Below are 14562 nucleotides of genomic sequence, written 5' to 3' on the forward strand. Positions count from 1 at the left end.
TGCCCCTTTAATAACTGATCTACAGCGAGCTGTTGTGGTTATGTTGATAAGTGTCCCTTTAATAACTGATAACCATAACTACCATCGTCAATTCTTCCTTATTCGCCTTACTGGATTCAAACAGCCAGGGTTACTCTATAACAGAGGTGCCCAAAAGGTAAATCCCCAGATGTTTTCGAACTACAGCTTCCATGGTGCTTTGCCATTCTAAAAAGCATTCTAAAGACATGCAAAGCATCATGGAATTTGTAGTTCCACAACATTTGGGGAAATACCTTTTGGGCACCCATGCTCTATAAATTAAAAAAATTGGTAAATTAAACCCAAATGACAAAATTGAGTTTAAAAATATTTGATTTGGAAAAATTATCCGACTCAGATTTAGTCATAGATTTGCTATTTTAGCTTGGATTTTACCTTTTGGTTTTAATTTGCTCAATTCTGAGTTTAGTTAATTCTGCATTTAGTGAGTAAATAATATTGAACTACACAAGTTAAAATCTATTTACCCAGTCAGATGTAGCTAGGGCTGCCAGTTGACACATTCATCATGTTTTCCAGGATACGCGTACAGGGTTGTTTGTTTAAAGTGAGAATTGTTGGGAAGTCAAAGTGAATTTCAAATTTAACGCCAAAATTGCAAAACTGGTAAACTTCTCCAAGTCAGCTATGCCTTTAGTTTTGAGGTCTAAAAAAGGTGATTTTGAACTCCCAACAATACTCACATTAGTAAATAACCTGATAATGTATCATGCTGATGACAAGCACGTAAAAAGTGTTGCCCTTCTGTATATAGGAATAATACACTGCAGTATTCATTGTTATGATACCGGAGAAACTGACGGAAGCCAAGCACAGAGAGATGGACACAGGTTTCTTCAGGAAGGAAGAGATTCTTTATTGGATCACCGATCGGGACTCAGAGGGACTAGCGTCACCAAAATACAGCAAATTCTGAGCCCCGGACAATAGTGCAGGCTCCTTATATAGGCATATAACTCCTCCCATATTAAGCTCCACCCGCACATTCTCTTAACCAATCAACACAAATAAGAATTAACTTCCTGTTTGACCGCATGGCTTGTCCAGCACAATGGAGGAGGGGAATACTATATCCTGTATTCTTGCACATGCTCCGTACACTACTGATCGTATCTTGCCTCGTGCAACCAACTGATCGATACGTCAGCATATGCACGTACACATGCCACGTGGTAATCTCGGCCTACTAAATTTATTTTTACCGAGATTCCACCACATTCCCCCCTTTGATGCCTCTTGATATTTTACAATTACTTGAGGCATCACATAACCTTAGTTTTGCTTACACCGCAAGTTACCTTGAACCAGACCAGACTTATCTTATGATGTGAATCTTTTAACACTCATCTTCCTGCATTGGTTCTCCTTGATCTAGAGCCTTATACTTATATATCGCCATTATCTGTGCAGCAGCCTTCCTCTCTGCTATACTTCCTATCAGGCTTTGCACAGACCTAACTACTAAGGGTATAAGACACGGTAGGAGTAGACACAACAGTAAAATCAGTAGGACTCCACCTACCACTGCCTTAAGCCCTCCAAACCACTCATACCAGCTACCAAACCAACTACTTGGATTGTACCCTTTCCATACCTGAGTAGGCACATGCGCTAGTTTAACCATATGGCTAGTAAGCTCAGCTATTGCTTGCCCTTCGTCATCTATTTGAAGACAGCAATTGCTTAGGTTAAACTTCCCACATACACCTCCCTCTACTGCCAAAAGGTAATCCAAGGCTAATCTATTTTGGTAGACTGCCGTCCTCATCCTGGTGTTATGCTTCGCTAGAAGATTGAGCGCTTGTGACGTCTCGTTGGTGATAATCTCAACCACCGCCTGTAATCTTATAATGCGGTTGAGCATATAAATAGGGGTTCTATAACCAAAGGTACCATCTTCTGCCCACGTGGCTGGCCCATAATAATCTATGATACGCTGGGGAGGCCATTCATTATCTCCCCAGGCGCCTATCTCTATGGGTCCCCTTTTCTTCCTATGATTCACATCATACACTTTAACACCTAAAGTCTCACCTGTTTCAATCGGTAACAAGAAGAAGGATGGTTTGAGCATACCCAACACACATGCCCCTTCCCAGTCCTGTGGCAACTCCGAATAGGCTTTCTTACCACAGATCCAGTACAAATTTGCTGGGGCTCTCCAGGTAGATGTGATGGATAAATCAAACCACACATCCTTTAAACTGGCATATCTGGCAAACGGGTTAGATGGTTCTGAGACATTTGAAGCCGACCACCAAGTTGTATTCTTTGTATCATCATCATAAGCTTTTTGCCCTAGACAAGTTAATTCTCCTACAGAAGTATTATACATTATTCCTTTCCTTGCTATGCAAACATAACCTATGATGGAGGTCTTTAATCTCCACTCAGATTTACCTCTAACACTCAAATGATAATCGGCTTGTGTAGATATTAGTTGGTCAACTGCCTCAGAACCGGACATTACCTCCTTTGCTTCCCAAGGCCATTGGTCTCCCATGTTAGTACCTCCACACACATAGCAGTTGGTAACATTAAGACTACCGGCAATACTTTCAGCTAGGTCAATGAACAGGTTTTTAGCGTTATGGGGGATCTTATTATCTATACTCATCTCTTCATAAAAGGAATGGTATACTTGATGAGTCTGGGAGGATACCGTATCAGTCTCTATTCCTATAAACAATAATGTCCCAGGATCTAAACCCGTCCCGTATATCTGAAACCCAAATAAATTTCCATACTTATCTAGGAACTTGTCGGGGTTAGTAATAAGTATAGGGACTGGGTTGCATTCCATAGACTTACAATAAGGGCTAGTCGGCAACTTAGTCACTATCATGTCTTTATCTACTGTCTGTCCCCAAGTCGCCCACCCCACACAAGACCAATATGGGCAAAAGTTATAGTCTTTATTTGGGCATCTAGGATTTACATACTTATTTTTACTACTGGGACAAATATATTTATCATTAGACCCATACGTCCTCTCCCATATAAGATCCCCACATACATTCCACGGCTTTCTACCACTTGATATCGCTTTACACGCATCAAATAGCAGAACACCCGAAGAATATCCGGATTCTAACACCGTCTTATTAATTAGGGTCCCCCGAGGATCTCCATTCCTGAGAGTCAACCAAATTGTACGAGGTTGATACTCTGGACTGAAGCACTTAGGTTCTCCTACTCCTAAATGGCACACACTATAGTCTATATTTAGGTATCTACATCTTGATACCTCTCCTTTACATTCGTATTGTGAATGCCAAATTAGGGTTTGGGAAATATGGTTACCTGTTCTCGTAGTCTTAATGCATACCTCACAGCTAGGAGTGTCGGTACCTCTACCTTCCTGAATATAAAAACACATATAAATAAACACAATCAAAAGCACATCTTTCGCCGTCATCCTCAGTCTTCGTCCGTGCGATGGAACCTCAGCTTCCAGGATGTGAGGGCTGCAGGGAATGGAGTTCTGCTCGTCTTCACAGGTGTCCCTTCGAGACTTTCCTGGCTTATACACTATGTGTTGGTAAGCGGACAGGCTTTATTATGGCCTTCTCACTCACACCTGTAACAATAAAATTTGTAATCCACAATAATTCCTCGTTACTCCGACTGAGTAGTGCGTTTCAACCGGATCTTGCAGGGATTCTCTGGATCTGCTGTAACTTGCCAAGAATCGACTGCTGCTGGTTTAACCCTGGAGTGATGTATCCACGGAGTTACTTCGGCTACTTTTATCGCTGTAGGGGTAGACAAAAGAACAACATAAGGACCTCTCCACTTGGGCCCTAACGGTACATTATTCCACTCTTTAATCCACACTTGGTCTCCTGGATGATAACTATGAACAGGGGGATAAATATTCACAGGTAATCTATCTTGTACCCATTTCTGTACCTCCTCCATAGTCTTACCCAACTCTACAACCTGCTGCCGGGTAATTCCTTCTCCCAACTGACTCAAATCCCCCCTTAAGTTACCAAGTACGGGAGGTGGTCGCCCATACATGATTTCAAAAGGAGAGAGGCCCATCCTTCTGGTAGGGGTACTGCGGATTCGCAATAGAGCTATGGGTAAGAGAACGTTCCACTTAAGTTGGGTTTCCTGACACATTTTAGCCAACTGGTTCTTAATAGTTCTATTCATTCTCTCTACCTTACCAGAACTCTGGGGTCTATATGCAGTATGAAGCCTCCACTTTATACCAAGCATATGAGTCAGTTGTTGTAGGCACTGGTGAACAAAAGCTGGACCATTGTCCGATCCTATAGAACAGGGTAGTCCATATCGGGGTATTATTTCTCGTAGCAGGAATCTTACAACTTCTCCTGCTTTCTCTGTACGAGTAGGACATGCTTCTACCCAGCCTGAATAGGTGCACACAATTACCAACAGGTAACGATGTCCACCCGATTTAGGCATCACTGTAAAGTCTATTTGTAGATCGGACATGGGGAGTCCCCCCATAAACTGGACTCCTGGTGGCTTTACTGGTCCTTGTCTTGCATTATTCTTAGCACACGTTACACATCTGCGTACAATGGCCTGAGTCAAGTTGGACAATCTTGGTATGTAGAAATGTTTCCTGAGAGATTCTTCAGTACTGTCTCTCCCAGAATGTGTCCCGTTGTGATAATTTTGGACAATTTCTACCGCTAGTGATGCTGGTATAACTATTCTTCCATCTTCTAGCTGATACCACTTGTTCTCCAAATACTTTCCCGGTTCAGTCTTTAACCACTCCTCTTCTTGAGCTGTATAAACTGGAGTCCATTGGGACAGTGGAGTTGGTATAAGAGCAGCTATATGCCCCACATACTCCTGTCTTCCTGATTCAGCAGCACGCTTAGCTGCACTATCTGCCATCCGATTTCCCTTGGTTACATCACCATCTCCTCTCAGATGCGCTCGACAATGTATGATACCGACTTCTTTCGGCTCCCACACTGCTTCCAATAGTTGTAGGATTTCGGCTGCGTATTTGATTTCTTTGCCTTCTGAATTCAGTAGTCCTCTTTCTTTATACAAAGCTCCGTGGGCATGAGTGGTTAAAAACGCATACTTAGAGTCCGTATAGATATTCACTCTTAAACCTTCAGCCAATTGTAACGCTCGTGTTAGTGCTATTAATTCTGCCTTTTGTGCTGATGTTCCTTTCGCCAGTGGCCGAGCTTCTATCACCTTGTCTATTGTTGTTACTGCATATCCTGCATAGCGGATCCCTTCTTTCACATAACTACTGCCGTCGGTATAATATTGAACATCGGGGTTCTGGATGGGAAAATCACGAAGATCTGGTCTACTTGAAAATACTTCATCCATTACTTCCAAACAATCATGTTGACTTTCAGTAGGTTGTGGCAAAAGGGTAGCTGGATTTAAGGTGTTTACAGTCTCTAAATGCACTCTTGGGTTTTCACACAACATTGCTTGATACTTGGTCATACGGCTGTTACTAAACCAATGATTTCCTTTGTAATCCAACAACGTCTGTACTGCATGTGGGACTCGTACATAAAGTTCTTGACCCAGAGTGAGTTTATCGGCTTCAGCTACTAGCAGGGCGGCTGCAGCTACGGCTCTTAGACAAGGTGGAAGTCCGCTGGCCACTGCATCCAAATGCTTAGACATATAGGCAACAGGTCTTTGCCATGATCCCAAGTACTGTGTCAATACTCCCACAGCCATTCTTCTTTGCTCATGTACATATAAGTAGAATGGTCGTGTGTGATCAGGTAGACCTAATGCTGGGGCACTCATCAAAGCCTTCTTCACATCTTCAAATGCCGTTTGCTGTTCTTGGGTCCATAAGAAGGGGTCGTGCTCTGTACCTTTGATAGCTGCGTACAGAGGTTTTGCCAGTATCGCATAGCTGGGAATCCATATCCTACAGAAGCCTGCTGCCCCCAAGAATTCTCGCACTTGTCTTCTATTCTTGGGTATTGGTATTTGGCAGACAGCTTCTTTTCTCTCTGGCCCCATAATCCTTTGACCTTCAGAGATATGGAATCCCAGATACTTGACAGTTGGCAAACACAACTGAGCCTTCTTCCTGGACACCTTGTATCCTGCCTTCCAGAGAATATGTAATAGATTGTGCGTTGCTTGCTGACATTTTTCTTTTGTAACTGCTGCTATCAACAAGTCATCTACATATTGTAACAATACACATTCTCCTGGGATAGACTCGAAATCCAGTAGATCTTGACTTAGAGCTGAACCAAATAGGGTAGGTGAATTTTTAAACCCTTGGGGCAGTCTTGTCCAAGTCATTTGGCGTTTTGAGCCCGTTACAGCGTTCTCCCATTGGAAAGCGAAAATACATTGACTTTCTGCGGCAATTCGGAGGCAAAAGAAGGCATCTTTGAGATCTAAGACTGTGAAGTAAGTAGCCCCGCCCGGAATTAAAGCAAGCAGGTTATATGGATTGGGTACAACTGGATGTATACTAACAACCGCATCATTGACTGCTCTCAAGTCCTGCACAGGTCGATACTCATCTGTACCGGGCTTTTGAACAGGCAGCAATGGGGTGTTCCAGGGGGAAGTACAGAATTTTAGGATACCATACCGTATGAACTTATCCAGATAGGATTGGATGTTCTTCTTAGCCTTCTGTGGGATGTGGTATTGTCTTAGGCTTACTGGATAAACCCCAAGTTTCAGTTCAATTTTTATAGGTGGAATATTGCGGGCCAGTCCTGGTGGGTTGTTCTCTGCCCAAACTCCTGGTATGTTAAACAATGTCTCATCACTCCTAGGGTTTTGGCTAGTCAACACTGTATAAAGTCGCCACTCTTCTTCCTTTGGTACGGATAAAGTCATAATACCTGAAGGTCCATTAAACTTTAAGGATGTTGTTCCATTTGGTAGGAACGTAATCTGCGCTTGTAATTTTGATAGCATATCACGTCCCAGCAATTGGACTGGACATTCAGGCATATAAAGGAATTGGTGTTTTACTACGTGGCCTCCCAATGTACAGAGTCGACTTTTAAGAACCGGTTTTTCAGCACTTCTTCCAGTTGCTCCTATCACAGTAATAGTCCTTCCAGATGGAGGAGCAACTAGATTAGTCACCACTGAATGTTCAGCACCAGTGTCGATCATGAACGCACTCCTTTTTCCCCCTATTGATACATCGACCATAGGCTCCGCTCGACCAAGGGGGATGGAGCCCGGTCGGTATCAATAGTCCTCCATGACCGTGTCAGCCAATCCTACCTTCTCTATCGCGGGACCTTTGCGCTGCTGGAATATACCTGTCTTCCCTAACACTTCCTCTGTTTCCATTACTCCCTCTATAACCATTACTCCCTCCGGGGCCTCCTCTACCTCTCGCTCTGCCTCTAAAGTTTCCGTAGCCTGCCCTGGGTTGGTCTCTCTCGTACTGCTCTCTTTGCGGACATTCGTTCCTCCAATGCCCTTCTTCCTTGCAATACGCGCATTGATCCCTACTCAAAGGCTCTCTACTCCATCTATTATTGCCTCTATCTGGGCCCCGTTTATCTACGCCTGCGATCGCTACCGCTAGCATATCAGCCTTTTTACGCATCTTGCGCTCTTCCTCTTTCTTACTTTCTGTATCCCTGTTCATATAGACCTTATTTGCTACCTCCATTAGTTGGGTGATGGACATACCTGCAAACCCTTCTAACTTTTGTAGCTTGCGCTTAATATCTCCGTATGCTTGGCTGACAAAGGCGGAGTTAACCATTCGGGAATTGTCTGCGTCTTCCGGATTAAAGGGGGTATACAAGCGGTATGCCTCCAATAATCGGTCATAAAAGACACTGGGCGCTTCATCGCTTTTCTGGATCACCTCAACTGTCTTCGACATGTTAATGGCTTTCTTTCCTCCTGCTTTCATGCCAGCAATTATAGCGTCTCTATAGGCTCTGAGTTGAACCATATCAGCACCATTTACGTTCCAATCAGGATCAGTGTTGGGATAATGTGTTGCGGCCCATGCTGCTGGATTAGCTTGGTTCAAAACACGGGCTCTATCCTCTAGTGCTTTTATGGCTGCTTGATTTATTCTTGTCCTTTCCTCATTGTTAAATAAAGTCATTAGTAACTGCTGGCAATCAGCCCATGTCGGATTATGCGTCTGTACTATTGAGGTGAACAGATCAGTCATAGCTTGTGGTTTCTCAGTATACGAGGAATTATGGGTCTTCCAGTTTAAAAGATCGGTTGTGGTAAATGGGACATATACGAAAACTGGGTCAGCGTGCAGGGGAGGGCTGGCAGCCTTAGGCCTGGGGGGGCAAATCCAGTCAAGTGGCCCATTGCACCAAGAGGAGAGTAAAAACACCAGTCACCTAAACAGACACTCAGTGACAGGCACACACACACTTGCTGATTTGGCAAACACTAAAAAACACACACTCACTGACAGGCACACAGACCACACACAGAAAGACACACTGTTACAGGCATACTGGCTCACACACACACAGACATACTGGCGCGCGCACACACACAGACATACTGACACACACAAACAGACATACTGACACACACAGACATACTCATACACACACATACACTCAAACTTTACACTTTTAAAACTAGTAGACAGGGGCTGAGTAAAGAGACAGGGCTGTAGTGAGGGGACAGGGGCTGTAGTGGAGGGTATAAGCTGTAATTGGGGGTTTACGAAATGTAGGGGGGGGATAGAGGCTGAAGTAGGTTGATGGCTACAATTTGGGAAAGGGGCTGTGGTTTGGGTGATATGGGTTGCAATTGGGGGAGAGGAGCTGTGGTGAGGATGTTATGGGGCTGTAGTGGGGGGCATGGGGCTGAGGAAGGGGGCAGGAGCTGAGAGGGGGAAAGGAGCAGGGAAAGGATGGGATAGGGACTGAGAGGGGTGGGCAGGGGCTGCGGAAGGGGCATAGGGGCTGAGGAAGGGGATAGGGGCTAAATAAGGGTATATGGGCTGAGGAAAGGGACAGGGCTGAGGAAAGGGACAGGGGCTGGGCAAAAGAGGACAGGTGCTGAGGAAGGGGGACAGGAGCTGAGGAAGGGGACAGGGGCTGAGGAAGGGGGCAGGGGCTGAGGAAGGGGGCAGGGGCTGAAGAAAGGTAATGGGACAGAGTCTGAGCAAGGAGACAAGGGCTGAGGAGGGGACAGGGGCTGAGGATGGAGGACAGGTGCTGACTACGGGGACAGGGGCTGAGGATGGGGGACAGGGGCTGAGGAGGGGGGACAGGGCTGAGGAGGGGGGACAGGGCTGAGGAGGGGGGACAGGGGCTGAATAAGGGGACAGGGGCTAAGGTAGGGGACAGGGGCTGACTAAGGGCATAGGGCTGAGGAGGGGGGACAGGGGCTGACTAAGGGGACAGGGCTGAGGAGGGGGGACAGGGGCTTACTAAGGGGACAGGACTGAGGAAGAGTGACAGGGGCTGAGGAAGGGGACAGGAGCTGAGGAGGGGACATAGCCTGACTAAGAGGACAGGGCTGAGGAAGGATGACAGGGAATGACTGAGGGGACAAGGCTGATGAGGGGGGACAGGGGCTGAGGAGGGGAATAAAAAAAAACTAAAGTGTATTTCCACGCTCCTTGAGTCTTACCATAGGCCAGGGAGGGGTGGGCAGGAGCAGGAGCAGCAACCAGCATACAGCAGCCAGCAGTCAGTGAAGTCGGCCGGCCTCTCCTGATGATGTAAGGAGGAGGGGGCGTGACTTCCTTTGCTCTTCTCCCAGACTCCCCAGCGGTCCTGGAAGAAGAGCAGTGAAAGTCATGCCCCCTACTCCTGACTTCATCAGGAGAGGCCAGCCAACTCCACTGACTGCAGGGAGAGAGGTAAGTTGAAAAATGTGAGTCCTCAGCCAGAGGCAGGGGATTCTGATTTTTCAAATTTTTGCTGGATGCGGACGGCCCTGGGTTTAGAGCGGCCTGGGGGGCAATTTCCTCCCTGCCCCCCTTCCCAGCCCACCCCTGTCAGCGTGTGCCATTTGACCTGCGGCATCGATATAAGCTGACCCGGGATTCAGACGAAGAGGCATCTGATAGTGCTTTAATTGTTGGGCACCAGTCAACTGTCGGGTTTGGATGGGGCTACGTAGAGAGGCGTCAGTCATGGGTTCCGGTCGGGGAGAGATAGGGTATGGGGATGTGGGAGGTTGGTTTTGGGAAAAGGTCGTAAATAAAACACTTCGAGCCGAGCTAGATGAAGCTTGACCGGAAGTCTGAAGTGGCGCCAAATCAGGATATTCGTTTCTAATGGGGGTGGGTTCTGGTTCCGGAAGGGGAGATTTAGTACGAGGGGGGGTGGATCCTGTACTGGAGGAGGAAGCGGAAGTGGATGGGGGTAATGAGGGGAGGGCTGCAGGACTTCCTGCGTTTGCGTCACTTCCTCTTAACGGAAAGTAAGGGGGCGGCAAAGGGATCTCGGACTCAGGGGGCGTGTCCAAAATGGGCCTAACACCAGTCCTAGTGGACGAACAAGTCCTAGCTACCATGAGGCGACACTGCTCCTCGTGGCATGTCTGGAGCCATTTTGGCGAGTCATTTACGGCCTGTCTCCAACAGTCAATATAAGGAAACTGGCCGTAAAGTTCAGGCCTACCTGATACAGCCACGTGTAAGCGCTGTACCAGAGTTAGATCCAAACTGCCACGTGGCGGCCATGCCGCAACCAAAGTAGGCCACTCCCTAGTACACAAAGTGACCAAACGTACAGGAGACATTTTAACCCCAAAATCACAAGTTTTGAATCCCTTTTTACAATTCTTCACCATACAACCTAAGGGATCCGGAATCGTTGACTGCGACGCACCCATACTTAACAATGGAACGTCGTCGACAACGAATACTATACACGCGTACTATTCAACAGTCACACCCGTTTCCTCTGGCAACAGCACCACGTGGTACGGTTACCAAGTGAAACGTACACAATAACAATAAACACTCAGGGAATTCCCGTACACACACAGCTGTTACACCAGTCACTATATAATCAATATTATGCCCTTTGGCGTAACTATACAGTCACCCACGCTATAATTCTCTATATACGAATTACCCGTCTATAACACACCCCAGTAACATCGTCTTTTACAATTAGCGGTTACAGTACGGTTAGCATAGGTCAAAGCACAAGTTAAGGTCACAATACAATTATTAGTGGTTATGGTGTTAAACATGCAATGGACAACAATGATTAGTACTTATATACAGTGTCAGTAAATATACAGGGTTATGGTACCGTGCACTATAATACAGCAACACACTATTAACACTCTCGCTAGACGGCTGAGCTCGCGCTATCTAACAAGATATACACTTTACTAAACAATCGTTAACACATTTACAATTCCCAACTAAACTATTGGCCAGTACCTTGAATGGACTACCTAAAACTATATACACCCGTTTTGGTTAGCCACACTGCCCAATCACCACATATATAGCGAGCTAGAGAACCGAATTTACACAGGCGCCTCTTAGTCGCACTATCAAAAGTCTAGTGGGTTCCAAATTTACACGCCTTCCCACTTAGCCCAGATAGGATGAGAACTAGCGAACCGAATTTACACAGGCGCCGCTTAGTCTCCCGGTCCCTCCGACCTAGCGAACGTAATATACACCCTAGAACGCTAGTCTAGACAAGACACCGGTGTCCGGCTAGGGCTATTTACACCAGGACCCCGCCTGACTAACCAAATCAAACGGTCTGACTAAAGAGCGTTCGATCGAGCGGTGCGCCTTCGCTCCTTCCCTCCGACAGAGGGGGCAGATACACAGATTCAAACCCCTTTGGGCCTACCGCACAATCGGTATACCCCTAGTGGGTCCTGCCGTCTAAAACAGCAGTTGTCTTACCTCCTCGTTCCTGAACCTGAGTTCACACTCATCGACGGGGACACCCCAGCACTTCTCACGTAGAGGCCGATGATCTCCTGGACAACAGACCAGTGGCGCCGAGACGAAGGGAGGTCCACGCAGAAGTTCAGGGGTGCAGCCGTAGAGAACGTGGGCAAAGATAGACCGTCTCACGCCTCTGCCTCTCAGCTACCGTTGAACGATGAGTTTCCCGGCCAATGCACCAAATGATACCGGAGAAACTGACGGAAGCCAAGCACAGAGAGATGGACACAGGTTTCTTCAGGAAGGAAGAGATTCTTTATTGGATCACCGATCGGGACTCAGAGGGACTAGCGTCACCAAAATACAGCAAATTCTGAGCCCCGGACAATAGTGCAGGCTCCTTATATAGGCATATAACTCCTCCCATATTAAGCTCCACCCGCACATTCTCTTAACCAATCAACACAAATAAGAATTAACTTCCTGTTTGACCGCATGGCTTGTCCAGCACAATGGAGGAGGGGAATACTATATCCTGTATTCTTGCACATGCTCCGTACACTACTGATCGTATCTTGCCTCGTGCAACCAACTGATCGATACGTCAGCATATGCACGTACACATGCCACGTGGTAATCTCGGCCTACTAAATTTATTTTTACCGAGATTCCACCACAGTTACATAGTGATATTGGCCCCCCCAAAAAAGACTCATCATTCAGGTTCACCCCTTATCGATCCTAAAGAAGTATTGTTTGGTAGTTGTCAAATGTGTCCAAGTCACATTTATTTGTTTGTCTGTGTTTGTACCCAATTACCCATTACACATATATTGGTTTTGATTTTTTTCTTCCATGTGTATCATTTTTTTTTTTTTTTTACAATAAACTAGTATTTGCTAAACCAGTTTCTGCTTATTTTCCTGGGATCGTCAGTGAGTGTGGTAAATTCTCTTTGCTCTAATTATTTACCCAATTATTTATTATTTATGTTAACTTACTTTAGAAGTTTTTTTTTAATTTTTTTTATTCTTTATTTTTGTTGTGCAGGAGTGTACAAACAGTTGTCATGCCACAACAGCAGTTGACATCGGAATACTTAGTTTACATATGAGATGGCATTCAGTTAATACTTGCACAGATTTTGGGAATACAATGCTTGACAAAAAAAAAAACGTTGCAAGAGCAATTTTATATATTAAGCGAGCTAGCAACTAGTAAACATACAGTGAGCTATAAACTTATAGTAACATGTGCGTGGTCTGTACGTCAGGGCACATTTTTAACGGAATGTAGTGGTCGGGGAATACAAGTTTAAACATTAGGTTTGTTCGTGTCTATCTCTCAGGGGTGGCTAATTATTAACCTGTCAGGTCTGTTGCGTGTGGTCGGTGGGAGATGTGCCCGAGGGATAAGGCTTTTCGCCTGGGTAGGGTCTCACTAGGTGTATCTGCCGTTATTCATTAGAGTCAGGCGGGGGGGGGGGACTATTGTGTCGGGTTAGTGGCCGTGCGGTCGGCGGTTTGAAGGGTTTGTCGGCTTGCTAGTGGAGTGAAGGCCAGTGTTGGCTAATGAGGCTAAGCAATTTAGTGAGCTATGTCATAGGGAATCATCCTGGGTGGCAAACAGGTACATGGTATTTATATACAATACGCTCCGAGATGGCTGCGTCTCAAGTGGCGGCTGGGGCATGTAAGTCCTGCCTGGGTTGGCGTGGGACAAATGCGGTCACCCTCCCCGGGTCCCAGCCATGTGGTGTTCCTTGGGTTCTTGGAATCTCCGTGGGTTTCAGCGATTCTTGGGGCAGTCCCAGGGTCGGCATCAGGGTCTGTGCTTCCTGCAGGTCGTGTACGGTGTGTCTGGCTTCTCCCTGCAGGACCAAGAGTGTGCGGGGTCGGCTCCAGCGGTACTGTATACTGATTCGTTGTAGCATTGAGGTGAATGGCTTCAGTGTTCTCCGCCATGCCAGGGTGCCCCCGGACAGGTCAGCGAAGAAGGTGAGTGACATTGCTTCAAATTGATACGGCGTGCAATTCCTTGATCGCCGCCAGCACCGCTGCTCGGTCCGTCCGTTGCTGGAAGCTGATTATGAGGTCTCTAGACGCTGTGGCTGGGGCATTGGCCGGCTTAGGGACTCGAAATAGTCCAGCCAGGCAGATTGTCTTGGCTTGTCGATGTGTCAGCAGCTCTACCAGGAGCCGACGTACGAAGTGCGGCAGTTCTGCCTCTGGGGTATCTTCAGAGACACCTCTTATTTTTAGGTTGTTGGCGCGGCGTGCGTCTTCCATGGATGCGAATCGTCGGTCTTGCGCCTCGGATTGGCGTTGCAGCCCCCGCACCTCTCGTTGCAGGGAGGTTATTAGTTTTGTGTGTTGGTCTGAGGCTACCTCCAGTGATTTAGTGCGACCCGTCAGGCCTTGGATTTTGGTGCGGATGGTGGCCATGTCTGATTGTAAGGTCTTTTGGAGGTCTGCCAATAGGACCTTGAGGATTGCGGTCGTTACCGGTGCCGTGTCTGGAGATGGAGGGTTTGGCTTTGCCGTTGTTCCAGCCGGTAGGGTGAGAGCTTCTTCCTCCAGGGAGAAGTCATCTGAGAGTTCGGAGAAGTCCTCAGGGTAGTCGGCCATCTTGGGCCTAGCCGTCCCATGTGCTTGTCGCAGGAGGTCTCCGATGTCCATGCCTTGGCG

The 14562-nt window shown here is 46.7% G+C and overlaps 1 protein-coding gene across 1 annotated transcript; it reads right to left on the bottom strand.

Moving 5' to 3' along the window:
• Nucleotides 1-4974: 4974 nt before the first annotated feature.
• Nucleotides 4975-13883, bottom strand: LOC134571339 (uncharacterized; the record flags this gene model as incomplete). Its single annotated transcript, XM_063429542.1, has 3 exons — nucleotides 13608-13883; nucleotides 7802-8311; nucleotides 4975-7002 (listed from the first exon to the last, which is right to left on the bottom strand). Coding segments are annotated over exons 1-3 (2814 nt in total), but the record flags the coding sequence as incomplete, so codon positions are not given.
• Nucleotides 13884-14562: the final 679 nt, after the last annotated feature.

This window comes from Pelobates fuscus, chromosome 8 (genome assembly GCF_036172605.1).
Source record: "Pelobates fuscus isolate aPelFus1 chromosome 8, aPelFus1.pri, whole genome shotgun sequence".
Classification (NCBI taxonomy): domain Eukaryota; kingdom Metazoa; phylum Chordata; class Amphibia; order Anura; family Pelobatidae; genus Pelobates; species Pelobates fuscus.